The sequence below is a fragment of the Natrix helvetica genome (genome assembly GCF_964273705.1).
Source record: "Natrix helvetica genome assembly, chromosome: 16".
Lineage (NCBI taxonomy): Eukaryota > Metazoa > Chordata > Lepidosauria > Squamata > Natricidae > Natrix > Natrix helvetica.
This window is the reverse complement of record NC_138563.1, coordinates 6,015,252-6,030,774: the sequence shown is the minus strand read 5'-3', so window position 1 is coordinate 6,030,774 and position 15,523 is coordinate 6,015,252. Positions and strand designations below refer to the sequence as shown.

At 45.9% G+C, this 15,523-nt stretch overlaps 1 protein-coding gene across 1 annotated transcript; it reads right to left on the bottom strand.

The window, feature by feature from the left end:
- Positions 1–2,405: 2,405 nt before the first annotated feature.
- Positions 2,406–13,582, bottom strand: FIBP (FGF1 intracellular binding protein). The gene is made up of 10 exons (XM_081968241.1): positions 12,912–13,582; positions 11,020–11,218; positions 9,310–9,436; positions 8,950–9,050; positions 7,899–8,032; positions 7,321–7,429; positions 5,874–5,937; positions 4,642–4,728; positions 3,818–3,915; positions 2,406–2,740 (listed from the first exon to the last, which is right to left on the bottom strand). The coding sequence occupies exons 1-10, from the start codon at positions 12,994–12,996 to the stop codon at positions 2,671–2,673; spliced, it is 1,074 nt and encodes a 357-aa protein (XP_081824367.1). The 5' UTR covers positions 12,997–13,582; the 3' UTR covers positions 2,406–2,670.
- Positions 13,583–15,523: the final 1,941 nt, after the last annotated feature.

Below are 15,523 nucleotides of genomic sequence, written 5' to 3'. Positions count from 1 at the left end.
CCCCCACCCTGAATTCTTGGCCCCGAGACAAGCAGATGTTGTCAGAGGCTGGCTGCCAACATCTGTTTTCACTTAGCTCACAAGCAAACACCCTTTACGGACCAGCCAGCTGTTTGCATCCATTGAGCGGGCTTGGCCCCTCGCCAAATCAGCCTTTGCCCCCTTTCCATTGGCTGCAGTCCCCCCTCCCCATTTGCTGCCCCCCCCTCTGGGAGGGGAAGACAGAGGGTTAAAGTGATTTAAGAGAATAACTGCGTAGCAGCGTTGGAAGGGACCTTAGAGGTCTTCTAGTCCAGTGGTCCCCATAATTTCGGACACCAGGGACCGGTTTCCGTGGACAGAGGTTTCTCTACGGGCTGGAGGGAACGTGGCGTGCGTCCCGTGGATGGGTCTTTGCTTGTTTGCAGGGTCTGGTTTCTGGCATGGTGCAGACCGGTGCTGAAGCAGGGTTGCAGAGCCCGGCAATCTAGACCAACCCTCTGCTCAAGCAAGAGATCCTATACTATTATAAAGGTAAAGGTTCCCCGCACACACATGTGCTAGCCGTTCCCGACTCTAGGGGGCGGTGCTCATCTCCGTTTCAAAGCCAAAGAGCCAGCGCTCTCCGGAGACGTCTCCGTGGTCATGTGGCCGGCATGACTCAACGCCAAAAGTCCACGGAACGATTTTCCCTTCCCCCCCCAAAGGTGGCTTCTATTTCTCTACTTGAATTTTTTACGTGCTTTCGAACTGCTAGGTTGGCAGAAGCTGGGACAAGTAACCGGGAGCTCACTCCATTACGCGGCGCTAGGGATTCGAACCGCCGAACTGCCAACCTTTCTGATCGAGAAGCTCAGCCTCTTTGCCACTGAGCCACCGCATCCCTTGCACTGTCACAAATACGCCCCTGAATTTTGATCATGTGACTGGGCATGCTGCGGCAGTCGTAAGTGCAAAGACCAGTCGTAAGTCCATTTTTTCATTGTGGGGAATTTGAACGGTCGCTCAAGGAATGGTTGTAAAACGAGGAATACCTGTTTTGTTCTGTTCCAACTATCTTCGCTCTCTTTCGATTATCCAACACAATTTTTCCTCCATTCTTCCATGCTGGATCAATCAGGGGCACTCCGCCATGCGTCTGAATCTGCATTCCCGGGTTTCTGGCGCAAACTCCTATCCCGCCATTATAATTTTTAGGAAAGCAAAGCACCCTCTCCCACCCACCCAGCTTTCAGTCCCCCAAACCCTCTTTTTATTTCAACGGCTGTGAATCATGTTCATTCACAGCCCGTCATGAGTTGCAAATAGTTTGCAAAGAGTCCGACAGAAGTCTGCCAAAGTCTTTCGGGATAAGGCTGATAAGCACCCACCTTTATCTCCCTTGAAACGCTGCCAAAGAGCTAATTGGCAATTAGTTTTGAAAGGCCACACGGAGCACAGAGTCAAAACAGAGCTTCAGAATGTAAGCCGACCAGCATGAACAAAGTTGCTTTCTGCAAAAGCTCACGTCCGTTTGCTCCTCTTTTATGTCTTATGGGAGGAGCCAATAAACTCCAAGGCTTACTCCCGAGTCGCCCCTTTTGTCTGTTCTTGCCTTCTGGCAGCTCTGCACATGCGCACACTGGGAACAGGCTCCCCCTGTTCCTCTGCCTTGCTGATGTCTGACTCTGAAGGCTGCTAACTGGCATACGGCTCTGGCCCCCTCTCTGCCTCCGACACAGAGCCCTCACCAGAGCCTTCCCCAGACTCCAGGACTGGCCCAGGTTCCTCCCCAACCCTCCTCACTCTCTGAATCTGCTGCCAGCTCGGCTAACCTCAACACCTCACACCATCAAGAACCAAAAACCAGCACCATCAACGAGCGATAAACCTAATTTTAATTCTGACACTTCACAGTTTCTGCTTCCTTGCCAGATGTACTGTATTTCCCTGAAAATAAGACAGGATCTTATATTAATTTTTGTTCCAAAAGACGGCTTAGGGCTTATTTTCCAGTTAGGTCTCATTTTTCAGGGAAATACGGCACTAAATCTGTCCGTCTGGCTGATGATCTTAACTGGGTCTTATATATGGGGTAGGGCTCATATTAGGAGCATCATGCCAGGGCTTATTTTCCAATTGAGTCTTATTTTAGGGGAAACAGGGTATTGGATGACAACTCCCATAATCCCCCACCTTCTCCCCTTAAACCCTGCTCTAATTCAATCAACCGACCAGCCAAATCGAACCGGTGCCTTCCTGTGGACAGAGATTTTCAGCAAAAACACCCCCCAAAAGACAGCCAGTCGCCCCAAATTTTAATTCAGACAGCCGAAATCCCTCTTCCATTGCTGGATCGGCTGGACAACAACCCCCATAATCCCCTGCCTTTGGTCTTTTAAGACTCCAAATTCAGACAGGCAGCCAAAATCAAGCCACTCTCCAGCTTGGGATGAAACGGATTCTTTATTTCATCCGAGCAAAACAAAACAAAACAAAACAACTACTCAAACTAATTGACTAGTCCTCATTGTCAAAATGAAGGGGAATAAAAAAGGTAAAGGGGAGGTGTAGGATGAGCTTTGGGTCACAAATGAGAGGAGATCTGTCCCGGAGGAACAGGCACTTTGGCCTTGAGGGAGTCTCTCCCGAAATAAATTATTAACATCTGGTTTTTTTTAAAATTAAAAACAAATCCAAAATTGTGGGGTTTTAATCATGGTATATCTTCAGCAGGCAGGCCTTGAGAGTGCCCATGTATCGTTCCCAAAGTACTTGATGCCTGCAAGAGGAGAAAGCCAGAGGTCTGAAAAAGTCGGGAGGATTGAAAATAAATGCAGGTAGCCCTCAACTTACGACCGTTCGTTTAGTGACGGTTGAAGAGTTGCAATGGTGCTGGGGAAAAAGTGGACGTTTCGCCACACTTAAAAGACCGTTGCGGCATCTCTGTGGCCATGTGATCAAAATTCAGACGCTTGGCCCCTGACTCGTGTTTATGATGGTCACAGAGTCCCGGGGTCATGCGATCCCGCTTTTGCGACCTTCTGACACGTCCACCGGAAAAGCCAGATTCACTTAACGACCGTGTCACTAATTTAACAATGGCAGTAATTCGATTCACAACAAACGGTGGTACTGCTGTGACTGGCCACTGGAGCTGGCAGCCGATTCAGACAGTGAGGAGGGTTGGGGAGGAACCTGGGCCAGTCCTGGAGTCTGGGGAAGGCTCTGAGGAGGGCTCTGTGTCGGAGGCAGAGAGGGGGCCAGAGCCGTATGCCAGTTATCAGCTGCCTTCGGAGTCAGGCATCCGTGAGGCAGAAGAACAGCTGGAGCCTGTTCCCAGTGTTCGCATGCGCAGAGTTGCCAAACGAAGGGAACAGCTAAAGAACAAGGGTCGACTTGGGAGGAAGGCCACAGATGGACGGTGAATGGCCCCTCCCAGAGGAAATAAAAGAGGAGCGAAAGGGGAGTGGAGTTTGCAGGAGGCAATTAGTTCAATCCATTAGGGGGAAGATCTGTTCCTGACTTCTTGCCAAGGAACTGCTGCTACAGAGTGGAGTTTGGAAGATATCGGCCTGCCAGCTCTCCAAGCCTGATAAAAGTCTTTCAAAAGTTGTGAAATCTCTTGAAAAGACTGTTGGCCTGGACTTTGCTGGAGAGGAATTCCCTTTAAACTAAATAAAAGGGGTTTTATCGGGACGAGGAGTCGGCTTCGTGCTTTTGGGAAGCCTGGGTCAGAACATGTACAGCAGGGCAAAACTCACTTAAACCAAGGTCTCACTCAGCAATGGAAATTGCGGGCACCACGGAGGTCGTAAGTCGAGGACTACCCGTACTGCAAGCAAGGCTTTTTACCCACCTGAACACTTCCAACGAGTGTGCGCTGGCCGTGTAGTGGGTTAGGAAAAGCTGCACGTCATTGGAGCTCCATCTGTCAGACCGAAACGGCTCTACAAACTTTGGAAAAATAAAAGAGAGCAAATATTAAAAATCAAGTTCTCCTGGTACGAAAAGTGATAATTTACAAGCCTTGGAAAACAGCGATTGGGCTTAGGACCCTCCCGGCGAGCTTTGGAAAAGGGGCAGAGGCTGTGTTCTCAGAAGGAGGAGGGGGCCTGGGGAAAGATCCCAGATCCCACAAAATCAGAGGCGGATCGAATAAATCTGAGTGGATTCCACGCAGGGCCTAACAGGGTCTTCTGATGGATTAACCTTGTTCTCTTGCTTTAATATTAATATTTAATTCCTGGATGAATTTGAGGGAGCCTCGATTTTGTGGTACTCCAGGATAATATGTCTCAATCTTGGCAACTTTTAGGATGGGTGGACTTCATCTCCCACAATCCCCTAGCCAACAGTCCTGGTTGGAGAATTCTGGGAGTTGAAGTTCTCCCATCTTAAAGCATGCTGGCTGGGGAATTCTGGGAGTTGAATTTGATTTTAAAGCCTGCTGGCTGGGGAATTCTGGGAGTTGAAGTCCATCCATCTTAAATCAAGCTGCCTGGGGAATTCTAGGAGTTGAATTTGATTTTAAAGCCTGCTGGCTGGGGAATTCTGGGAGTTGAAGTCCACCCATCTTAAAGCAAGCTGGCTGGGAAATTTTGGGAGCTGTAGTTTTAAAAAGTATAAATGTTAGGCAGCTGAAAACCCACATTTGCAGGGCCGGGAAATGGCTCACACTACCTTTTCCACTAGATCAATGAAAAAATCGCGCACGTCTTTGCTGTGGGTGAGCTTCGAGGCGATGTTGATCAAAGCCCGACTGAGATTCTGCAAGAGAGATAGGCGGCTATATAAATTTGCTTAGAATAATAAAACAAAACAGAAGAAAGCAAAGTCAAATAAAAATAAAATAACCTATAAAATAAAGATATAAAATAAAATAAAACGTAAATAAGGGACCGTATTCTCCAACCGTAGCAATTTAAAAAGATCTGTGGACTTCCAGCACCCAGATTGCAAATCACAACAATCACAATTGAAGGTCAAGAAATGCTAAGTTGGATGAAGGGTTGCTGGCTGGGGTATTCTGGGAGTTGAAGTCCACTCATCTTGACACATTACACCTTGAAAACCGTTTAAATAAAAAACCTTTTCTACAAAATCCACATTTTGTGGTTTAACTGGTGTTTCCCCCTTCCCCCAAAAAGGCACAATGGCTCCCCCGTGTGACCAGCCAGTAAATAACAGCTCACAAACGCTTCCCGATTTATAATGATTTTGGAGAACAATTCAGATCCTGCTCAGTTTTTTTTTTCTCTATTACCTAACAAGGAGCTTGTGGGAACAAAAGGAGGTGTGTGTCAGGATTCAAACTCTGTGTTCTGACCTAGGCCTCTCAAGAGCATGAAGCAAACTCCTTGTCCCGATAAAAAACCCCTTTTATTAACTAACTGTGAATTCTGCTCATTCACATCCAGCAAAGTCTTTCTAGGGAGGATTTACAGTCACAGACCTTCTCTGGCTTGGAGAGCTGCCAGGATGATCTCTGCAAAACTTGGCCAGGAGTCTCAAAGAGTCATGAACCAATTAAGCGAACTCATGGTCTCCTGCAAACTCCACTCCCCTGTCGCTCCTCTTTTATTTCCTATGGGAAGGGCCCTTCATTGTCCACCTGTGGCCTTCCTCCCAAGTCGACCCCTGTTCTTTAGCTCTTCCCTTCGTCTGACAACTCTGCGCATGCGCTCACTGGGAACAGGCTCCAGTTGTTCCTCTGCCTCACTGATGTCTGACTCTGAAGGCAGCTGATAACTGTCAGATGGCCCTGGCCCCCTCTCTGCCTCCGACACAGAGCCCACATCAGAGCCTTCCCCAGACTCCAGGATTGGCCCAGTTTCCTCCCCAACCTCCTCACTGTCCGAATCTGCTGCCAGCTCCGCAGGCCGCTGGTGGGCCTGAGTCCCAGCAGGACCCACCTTAAAATTGGCTTCCATCTCACTGAAGACCGAGATTTTCCCCCGCAGTGCTGTGCACACCAGGCTGTGGAGTTAAGTATAAAAAGGAAGAAGTAGGAAGAATGCGGGAAATTTTAGAGAAAACCTCTCCCCATTCAAGTGTCTATTCCAAGCTTCTAGTCCAGCCCCCTGCTCACACAGGAGACCCTGTATAGTTCCAGACAAATGTAAAAAGATTTTAAAATGTGACACGATCCCTCCCGAAACGTGTAACCCTCCGAGATGGCAATTCTCCCCCAGCAAAGGTTTAAACCCAAAGTGAAAAATACCGGGAATTCTTAAGTTACGACTGTAACAGAGGCCGCCCGCTTCGGATGGAAGTCGAAACAGTCGTAAAACAGGGTTGGCTGTAAGGCCAGCCCCGATTTTACAATGTGTCTGTGAGTGAAGTGAGTCTTTGAGTGAAGTGAGTCTTTGAGTGATTGAGCGTGGTTTTGCCAAAAATCTGGAAATTGGTGCTGATTTTTGGCAAAAACCTGTGGTAAAACACAGTGGCGCGAATGCCAGACAGGGCAAATGTCTATAAAGACAGACTTTGTTGCTCAGCATTCAAAGGGTAAGTGTGTAAAATGTCAAGATCCCAAGTTGTAAGTCCCTTTGTCATAACTCTGAAACGGGTGTCAGGCCTGCAGCCATCTTTTTTTTTTGAATCTTTGGCCTGCCACGCTTTCTATTATTCTACTAGGCATTTTGTGTTGTGGGAAAACGGGAGGGGGGATTACACGGAGTTAGATGCTATGTAGCCAAAACAAAATTCCTTCTAGAAAACCAAGGTCATCCTTGGTCTCTCTGCACCTGACCGGAAGTGGATGGGTGGAACTGCCAGCATGGCGGTGGGAGATTGGACCATGGGATGGACTTGTGGGTGTGGGGGGCAAGATCTTGAACTTTCAACTGGGTGGGGAAAACCGGGAAGCTTTCAGATTCGGGTTTTCCCAGATGTGCCAACATGGCTCTCTTCATCAATTGGAACTTTCAGCAATCCTTTGCCTTGGACTCCGATTTACTTTTCGATGCTATTTGGAACCCTGACAACGGGTTGCTAAAAGGACTAGTTGTTAAGTTGAGGAGTTCGACCCGGCGTTCTGCTCTTTCTCTCTCTCAAACTTAGGGACAAGGCGCTAATCCTCAGCGTTCTCCGAGGAATGAGACTGCCCTGAAGTTTGCTGTACCTCACCCAAAGGAGCTTTGTTGACTTCCTCTATGGTTGTGATTAACCATTCAAAAAGTCTTGGGACAGAATGAAAAATTGTAAAAATTAATATTTAATCCATAGCTGCCTCCAGCCAGCTCCTTATTCACTTGCTTTTTTACAGGACAAGCACAAAACTCTTAATATGTTTTGTGCCCTAACCAAAGCTTGGATTCTAGCAAGCCCCCCCTCCTCCCAGGACCCCCATCAGTATACCTCTTGTGCAGATCTAATAGATCTTTGTCGGCAATCAGAACTTTTAACTCTTTCAGGCCCTGTAAAAATTCTTTATCCAAGTCGACGTCCATGTCGTCTACGTTGGTGTCTGCCGGGACAAATGAAGTGAGTCATTTTGTTGGGCCTATTTGTTTGTTTACGCCTTTATTACTTTACTAGCTGAATACCCGTTCTCCGCTACGAAACTACGTGATCGGGCTTGATAAATCAATACTTAACAGCTTGAAAATATATGAGTAGTTACGGATCGGTCTCTCCTCTCCCCTTCTCTCCCTCAGCCTTGCCCCACAGAATCCAATCCTCTCCTCTCCCATTCCCTCCCTCAGGCTGGCTTCATTGATCCTCTCCTCTCCCCTTCCCTCCCTCAGGCTGGCTTCATTGATCCTCTCCTCTTCCCTTCTCTCCCTCAGGCTGGCTTCATTGATCCTCTCCTCTCCCCTTCCCTCCCTCAGGCTGGCTTCATTGATCCTCTCCTCTCCCCTTCTCTCCCTCAGGCTTGCCCACAGAGGCCTCTCCTATCTATCCTACCCCATATCTCAAAGGATCTGCCCTCTTACCCATTGCCCCCAAAGTCCAATTCTCGATCATCTGTTCAGCGCAGTAGGCAAAATCCTCGAAGCTCAAATACTGCAATTTCTTCTTCCCGGTCTCAAAGCGGCTATTGGCGAAGAATACAATGGCGGCGTAGTCCCTAAGGGGTGGAAAGAAGATTTGGGGGTTTAAACCACTGGGACAGCTGGTCAGCAAATGTAAAAGGAAGGGCCTTGACCTAATGGCCCAAGTCTTGTGTTTTGTGGGTCCATGGCGCACAAAAGGTGCGTTTCTGCTTAAGAGAACAAAATGGCTTGTCTTCAAGCTGCAGTTTAGATTGGAAAAAAAGATGTTCTATTTCTTTGGCAGTGGGCTTTTTCCTGCTCACGACTCACTAGGGGGTGGTTTTGCATTCTGCACATGCTTAGGGTGACCGCCAGGTTCAACTCTCTGAACCCTCCACCCCAGATTCAGACAGAGAAAGACACACAGAGACAGAGAGAGAGACAGAGAGACACATAGAGAGAGACAGAGAGAGACAGAGAAAGAGGGAGAGAGACAGATACAGAGAGACAGAGAGAGGGAGAGACAGAGAGAGAGAGACAGAGAAAGGAGAGAGACAGAGAGAGAGAGAGAGAGGGAGGGAGGGAGAGACAGAGACAGACAGACAGAGAAAGAGAAAGAGGGAGAGAGACAGACAAACACAGAGACAGACACAGAGAGAGACAGAGAAAGCCACACACACGCACAGAGAGACAGAGAGAAAGAGAGAGAAAGAGAGAAAGAGCACACAGAGACAAGAGAAAGTGGGAGAGACAGACACACACACACACACACAGAGAGAGAGAGAGGTATCTTGAATTGCACAAAATTCTGCAGGTAAACTTGAGGGAGGGAAGGAGGGAGAACGTGCAAGAAATAGAGAATTCTCTGGTGGACTGGATGCCCAGAATCTGAGATTCATAGAATCATAGGGCTGGAAGGGACCTTGGAGATCTTCTAGTCCAACCCCCGCCCCCTGCCAAAGTTAAGAATCCTAATAACTCTCCCTTGAAGACATTATGCTTATTTCCGTACCTGGCTAACCGATCCGAAAGCAAGAAATGTTGTTGAATATTTTCTACTAGTGACCCGCGTAATTCTTCCACGGCTTTGAAAACCCGCTTGAAATTGTCGAACTGAAACAGAAGGGGAAAAAACCCCAACACTTTACACATTCCTGGGAGACAAACCATATTTGTCTGGGATTGCGAAATAGTAATAATAATAATCACCATCACCTTGTCCGACTAACCAATTTAATTTTATTTCTATCCCATCTTTAGTACAAACGAACTGTCTTTACAAGATTCTGGATCATCAAACATCTGGAAAATATATTTGCCTTTCACGCCCGTCTGTTAAAAGAGTTACTGAAAGCTAGCTTTTTCAACTCACCTGTCGGCGACAACTTTTAAGGGTCACACCAGTTTTGGCACTGATATCATCCAGATCTTTCTTAGTTCCTTTGGATAGCTTTTTCCCCAGCACCTCACGGACGAAAGCAGCATTGAAGGCATAATACCTGGGGAAGGAATAAAACATTACTACCATTTATTTAATTGCCTCTTTCTAAATAAACCAAAGAAATAGAATCCTAGGGCTCGAAGGGACCCGGGAGGTCTCCTAGTCTAACACACACACACACACACACACACACACACACACACACACACACACACACACACCGTGCCCAAAGTGGGAGACCTTCCACCATCCTGGTCAAATGGTTGTCCAATCTCTCTCTCTCTCTTTTTTTTAAATAGTTTTTATTAAATGTTTTCAAGTTTAAAAAAGAACAGGAAAAACAATACAAAGACAAAACAAATAAAAACACAAACAATATAATATACTTCTACAGCTTCCCGTATCAGCATGTCTGTTCTGCTTTTGACGTTTACTATTCAATTTTTGCCTTTTCGTACTTTTTAACAATTTTAGCAATTCTAATAGTACTGAATATAATTATATTATAGTCTGATAGTACAGAGGAAAGGATCAAATTTTACATATATATGTATATACATTTTTCTTCATATTGTATAATCCATAGTTTTCAAAACTTTTATTTCTTGTTTTGGCTTCGATTCTCTCGCCATTTGTACAGTCTATTCCAAATTTTATAATAGTCTGACTCTTCTCTTCACTCCATGGTCATCCTGTCCATTTCAGCACATTTGAATATCTTCCTAATTACCATATCGTGGGGGGAGGAAGTAGGTTTTTGTTTCCAATTTTGCGCAAAGGAAATTCTAGCAGCGGTTTTTAAACTTACAACCTTTGCAGCATCCTTACGATCAGGGGATCCAAATTCAGACACTTGGCAACTGCTTCATACTTACGACCGTTACTGCGTCCCAAGGTCACATGATTCTCTTTTGCAACCTTTTAAACCAGCAAAATCCATTTGGGGGGGGGGGGATCCAGATTCACTTAACAATTTTGTTACTAACTTATCAACTGCAATGATTCCCTTAACAGCCAAGGCTAGAAAGGTCGTAAAATGGGGGCAAACTCACTTAACAAGAGCAGCTTGGGGCTCAATTATAGTCATAAGTCAAGGACTACCTGTACTGTTTCAGACAAGTGGCTATCCAGTCACTTCTTGAAAAATCTTCAATGACTCACCGGACTGGATTCGCATACAGCACTTTTCTAAACAACAGCTGGGTTGCCACAGACTATCTAAGTGAGTGTGGGGCCCAAATCCAACCCAGGGGCCATTTTATCCACTACCGATAACCAGGCATTGCCTGGGTATTTATTTATAGGGGGAAAATATCCAGACCAAACATAATTTCTCATGTTGGATTTTCCCCCTTACCAGAGGGAGCCCCCTTGTGGAGTACTGTGAAGCTGGCAACTCCACTACGCTGTACAGTAGAGGCCGTTTTACGGCAGTACGGTAGAGGCTGTTTTAAGGCACAACAGGCTGTCTCTTAACAGAACACACACACACCCGAGGGACGTTAGGGGGATCTTACCCCCACAGTATTTGTTTCCAGAGAATAAGTCATCTGTGCACCAAGTCTGGTTGAAATTGCTCGAGGCATTCCAGAGTTATGCTGGTACACATACATTTTTATAGATATAGATTCGCCGGCTCACCTTTCGATCAGCATCGTCTGCCGGCAAGGCGGGATCTGGAAAAGCAGCTGGTTGAGCAGCTTGGGGGGAGAATGGAGGAGCCGTTCCAGCATGTAAAAGGTGCGGTAGTGGTCCATGGTGTCGCTCTGGAGGACATCAACCGTGGCGCCTGTCTGCTCCAAGATGCCAGAACGTAGCCGAAGGGAGACGGCATCGTCGACTGGGGAAAACCAAGAGGGGAAGGTTTGTCTCAAGAAATGAGATTCACACGGTGGGAAGATTTGTGGAGCGTAAACATCTCTGCCTGGCTTTAAGACTAACGTCACTCATCTCAGCCAAGAAAAAGCAAGCACAGAGCCACAATGAGTCACGTTAATTTTGCGAAACTTTCTTCCTGGAAACATTGCATTATAAAACTTATGCTAGGCCTATTTTAGAGTACTGTTCAACTGTTTGGAATCCCCGCCACATATCTGACGTCAGTACAATCAGGCGGGTTCCAGAAGTATTTCACGAGAAAAATCTTGCACTCTTCTGGGCACAATAAAATTCTATATGTTACTAGGCTCGAAATTCTCGGTTTGGATAACTTAAGAGCTGTGTCGCTTGCGGTCAGACCCACCGTATTTTTCGGAGTATAAGATGCACCTTTTCCTCCCATAAAAAGAGGGTGAAAATCTGGGCGCGTCTTATACACGTAATACAGTATTTTTTTGCCTCCCGAAACCCCGCCCCCTTCACAAAAATGGGCGTGCAGAGGGTTTGGGAGGCCTGCAAAGTGCTCCTGAGGGCTGGGGTGGGCAAAAATGAGTGAAAAACGAGCATTTTTTGCTCGTTCCCCCCGCCCCCAGCTCCCAGGACCACTTTGCAGGCACCTCAAACTCTTTGCATGGCCAGTTTTTCACAAAAATGAGGCGTGCAGATGGTTTGGGAGGTCTGCAGAGTGCAAAAACTTTTTTTTTTAAATTTACCTCTTCAAAATCTTGGTGCGTCTTATACTCCGCTGCGTCTTATACTCCGAAAAATATGGTATGTATTGCATGCAAAATTATATGTAGTAATGCTTTACCTGTAAATGACTTTTCCTGTTTTCATCGCAATAATACATGTGCAAATAACTGCTTTAAATGCACCGTAAATCATTCTAAACTTGACTGTAAGAAATACAATTTCTGTAATAGAGTTGTCAAAGTCCGGAATGCTGTACCTGATCCAGTTGTCTTAGCTACAAATTTTCACAGTTTCAGTCACAAATTGACTTTCGTGGACCTTACTTCATACTTAAGGGATCAGTAGAGTGGGGCGTGCACTAATTTGCCTATAATCCCTGTATTTTTATTCTCTTACTCTTGCTGTCGTTTTGTTTGACAAATGCCAATAAATAAATAAATAAACATGCAAGAATTCAGTTCATGTTCTCCTAGGTTGCCAGTAGAGATCTACTCCAGAGTTTCTCAAATGTGGGGTGGACTCCAAACACACCCACACACCCAGAAGTCCCTACCCAGCATGCTTTAAGATAGGAAGATTGGATGAGGAATTCTGAGAGATAAACTCCGCCCATCTTAAAGCATGCTGGTTGGGGGATTCTGGGAGTTGAAGTCAACACGTCTTCAAATTGCCAAGGTTGGAGACCCCTGTCTTAGATCAGGATTACTCAACCTCGGCAGTTTTAAGATGGGTGGACTTTAACTCCCAGAATCCCCCAGCCAGCATGCTTTAAGATAGATGGACTTCAACTCCCAAAAATCCCCAGCCAAGGTATTTTAAGATGGGTGGATTTAAACTCCCAGAGCTCCCCCAACCAACTGAAGAATTCTGGGAGCTGAAGTCCTTCTTATCTTTAAGTTGCCAAGGCTGAGAAACACCGTTGCATATTGTCTTTTTCACAGACGTGAAGGATCGAGATTTACCAGAATATCCATCTAGCCACAGCTGATAGACTTCTTCATCGATCAAGGTGGTATTCCCCACAAAAATGTCGAGATTGCTGGTCATGATTAATGGAGTCCCGCTCTTCAGGCACGGGATCTCTTGCCGGCATCAAGGTGCACCTCACAGCCTGCAAGGTAAGCAAAGAAGTTAAGTTTCTAGTCCACAAGCTCTTTTTTTCCACTTCAGAGACCTTCCCAGCCACAGCACCCAAGAATTCTTCCCACATTTGGAGTTTTCTCAGCCTGGTTGTTAAGTTCTTGTGTTATGGAATTCAACGGTCCAAATGCCCCCTCCCCCCAAAATATTGAACTGAAGGAAGGAATTTTTTTCAAATAAAACCACTCTAGGTCTCCACAGAAAGGAAGAGGATGCGCGCGTCCGAAAGCAAGCACAAGTAGTGTCGAAATGTTATTAAATTTATTATTATTTCTTTTATTCATTAAAAATGAAATTCAGTCAAGTGAACATTTAAAGATGTGTCACAAATACCACTGACTGGTGCTAATGGTTTATACAGGTTGCTGCCAGCGTCCTAGGTATCAGCCAAGTATCTTCTTAAAATATATGTTCCTAGTAGCGCAGTTTTTTGCAGTTCCGCTGGTATTATTGCAGGATGCTGCAAATTATTATTATATATAAAATAATTATTATATAATTATATATATATATATATATATATACACACACACACACACACACACACATATATATATATTATTCATGAAACACGGGACTATGCCAACTGACTGATACTAATGGTTGATACGGGTTGCTGCCAGCGTCCTAGGTATCAACCAAGTACCTTCTTAAAATATACTACTACTATTATTATTAATACATTGATATTTAATATATTAATATTCATTTACAATTGTGCATTTTCACAGCCGAGAATGAGACTCATCAAAATCCTGCTAGATTTTAACACACTTGGGGGGATGGACCCTTTTAAAAAAACACCTTTTTCCAAAGAAAGGGATGGGGATTCAATCATATATGAAAGAATGCCCTCTAGGAAAGGTACACGCCTTAGTTTTTAAATGCTATTTTATAGAAAGAGTTAAAAATCTGATTAATATTTATAACATATAATTTTATCATATTTATAATTCCCCCCCCCCTTTTTCTTGAACGCCCTTCTTGTGCTTTATCCCCCTCCTCGCTTTACAGCCTTAGTCCAGCCATTTTGCTCCAGGGAAGGGGCGAGGCACTCTGTGCATGCTCAGAGGCATGAAGACAGACATCCCCCCATGCTGGATAGAGCCCTCCCCGTCTCTTCCCGGCTCGTTCAGCGGCCCACCCCCGCACAAAAAGTCCGCTCCCCCCAAACGGCCCCCCTCGATATCCATCCATTTCTCCCCTTTCCTGAGGCAAAAAAAAATCCCACCAGCCGCCATTTGCAGCCCTTTCACGTGACCCACCCCAGGCAGAATCTCTTCCGGGTTGCCGCTTGCCTGGATGGGATTTCCGCATGCGCCACCTTTTCTTTTCTTTTTTTTTCTCCCCCGCCGTGTTCTCGGTTTCCGTCTTTACCACTGGGCATGGGCGGTGGGTTTGATGAAGGCCTGTCAGGCGGCCCCCGCCAGGGGTAAAGATGAAAGCCAAGATTACGGCGGGGAAAAGGCGGCGCATGCGCAAATCTCGTCCCTATGTATAGTTCATATATGGGTCATATTAATACGCCTATGATGGGGCTTATGGGAGTTGTGATCCGATGCATTTCAGAGGAGGCTTCCCTAGGGAGACTGTCTTTTGGAAGGAGTAATATAAAATAAAAATTTTAAAGTATACACATTTTGAGATCTAAAATGGGACTGGAAAATAACAAGAATAGAATAGAATTGAACAGAACAGAACTAAGGACTAAAAACATGATTAATGAGTTTTGTAAATCGACGACTACCTGTATTTATGCGGCACCTGGTTGTGTGTGGCTTTTAGTTATCAATTGAGGGTTTTGATGGGGTGGAAGGGGCATGTTAAACACAGCCCAAGCCTTCCACCGGTAGACCCATCTGGTACCGTCTCTCTTCCGCAGGAAAATTGGGGGTCTCCCTGCTTTGAGCCCCCCCAGCGTCTCTGCCTGCAGACTCCATCCATCCAGGAAATCCTCCCTGTTTTCCTTTTAATACCAGAACTGTCAAAAAAAACAACCACCAAGCATCCAGGAAGACACCGAGTTCTACTTGGCAGGGCACCCCAGTCATGTCAAAAATAAAAATATTTGGATTTTTCTCTCTCTCTCGTTCTTTTAAGGTTCCTGGCCTGGCTCGCATCCTTTTGAATCTTGCCAACTCCGGAGGAAAAACAAATGAAAGGCGTCTTGGCTTAAACATCTCGCTGATCTGTCTTTTTCCCTGACAGGGCGGGGTGGTGGTGGGGGGATTGGGAAATTTGCAAAGAGGGTTGGAGGCGTGCTAAGAATCAATGCCACATTTTGGAGGATCACGGACAAAACCTCCAGGGAGCCCAGGACAGAGTTTAGGTTTTCAGCGGGTGGCAGAAAACTCCGACTCATAACCACAATGGAGTCCAACGTTTCTGTTGCTAATCAAGATCTTTGAGAAGAGAGTTTTGTCCCACTTTATGA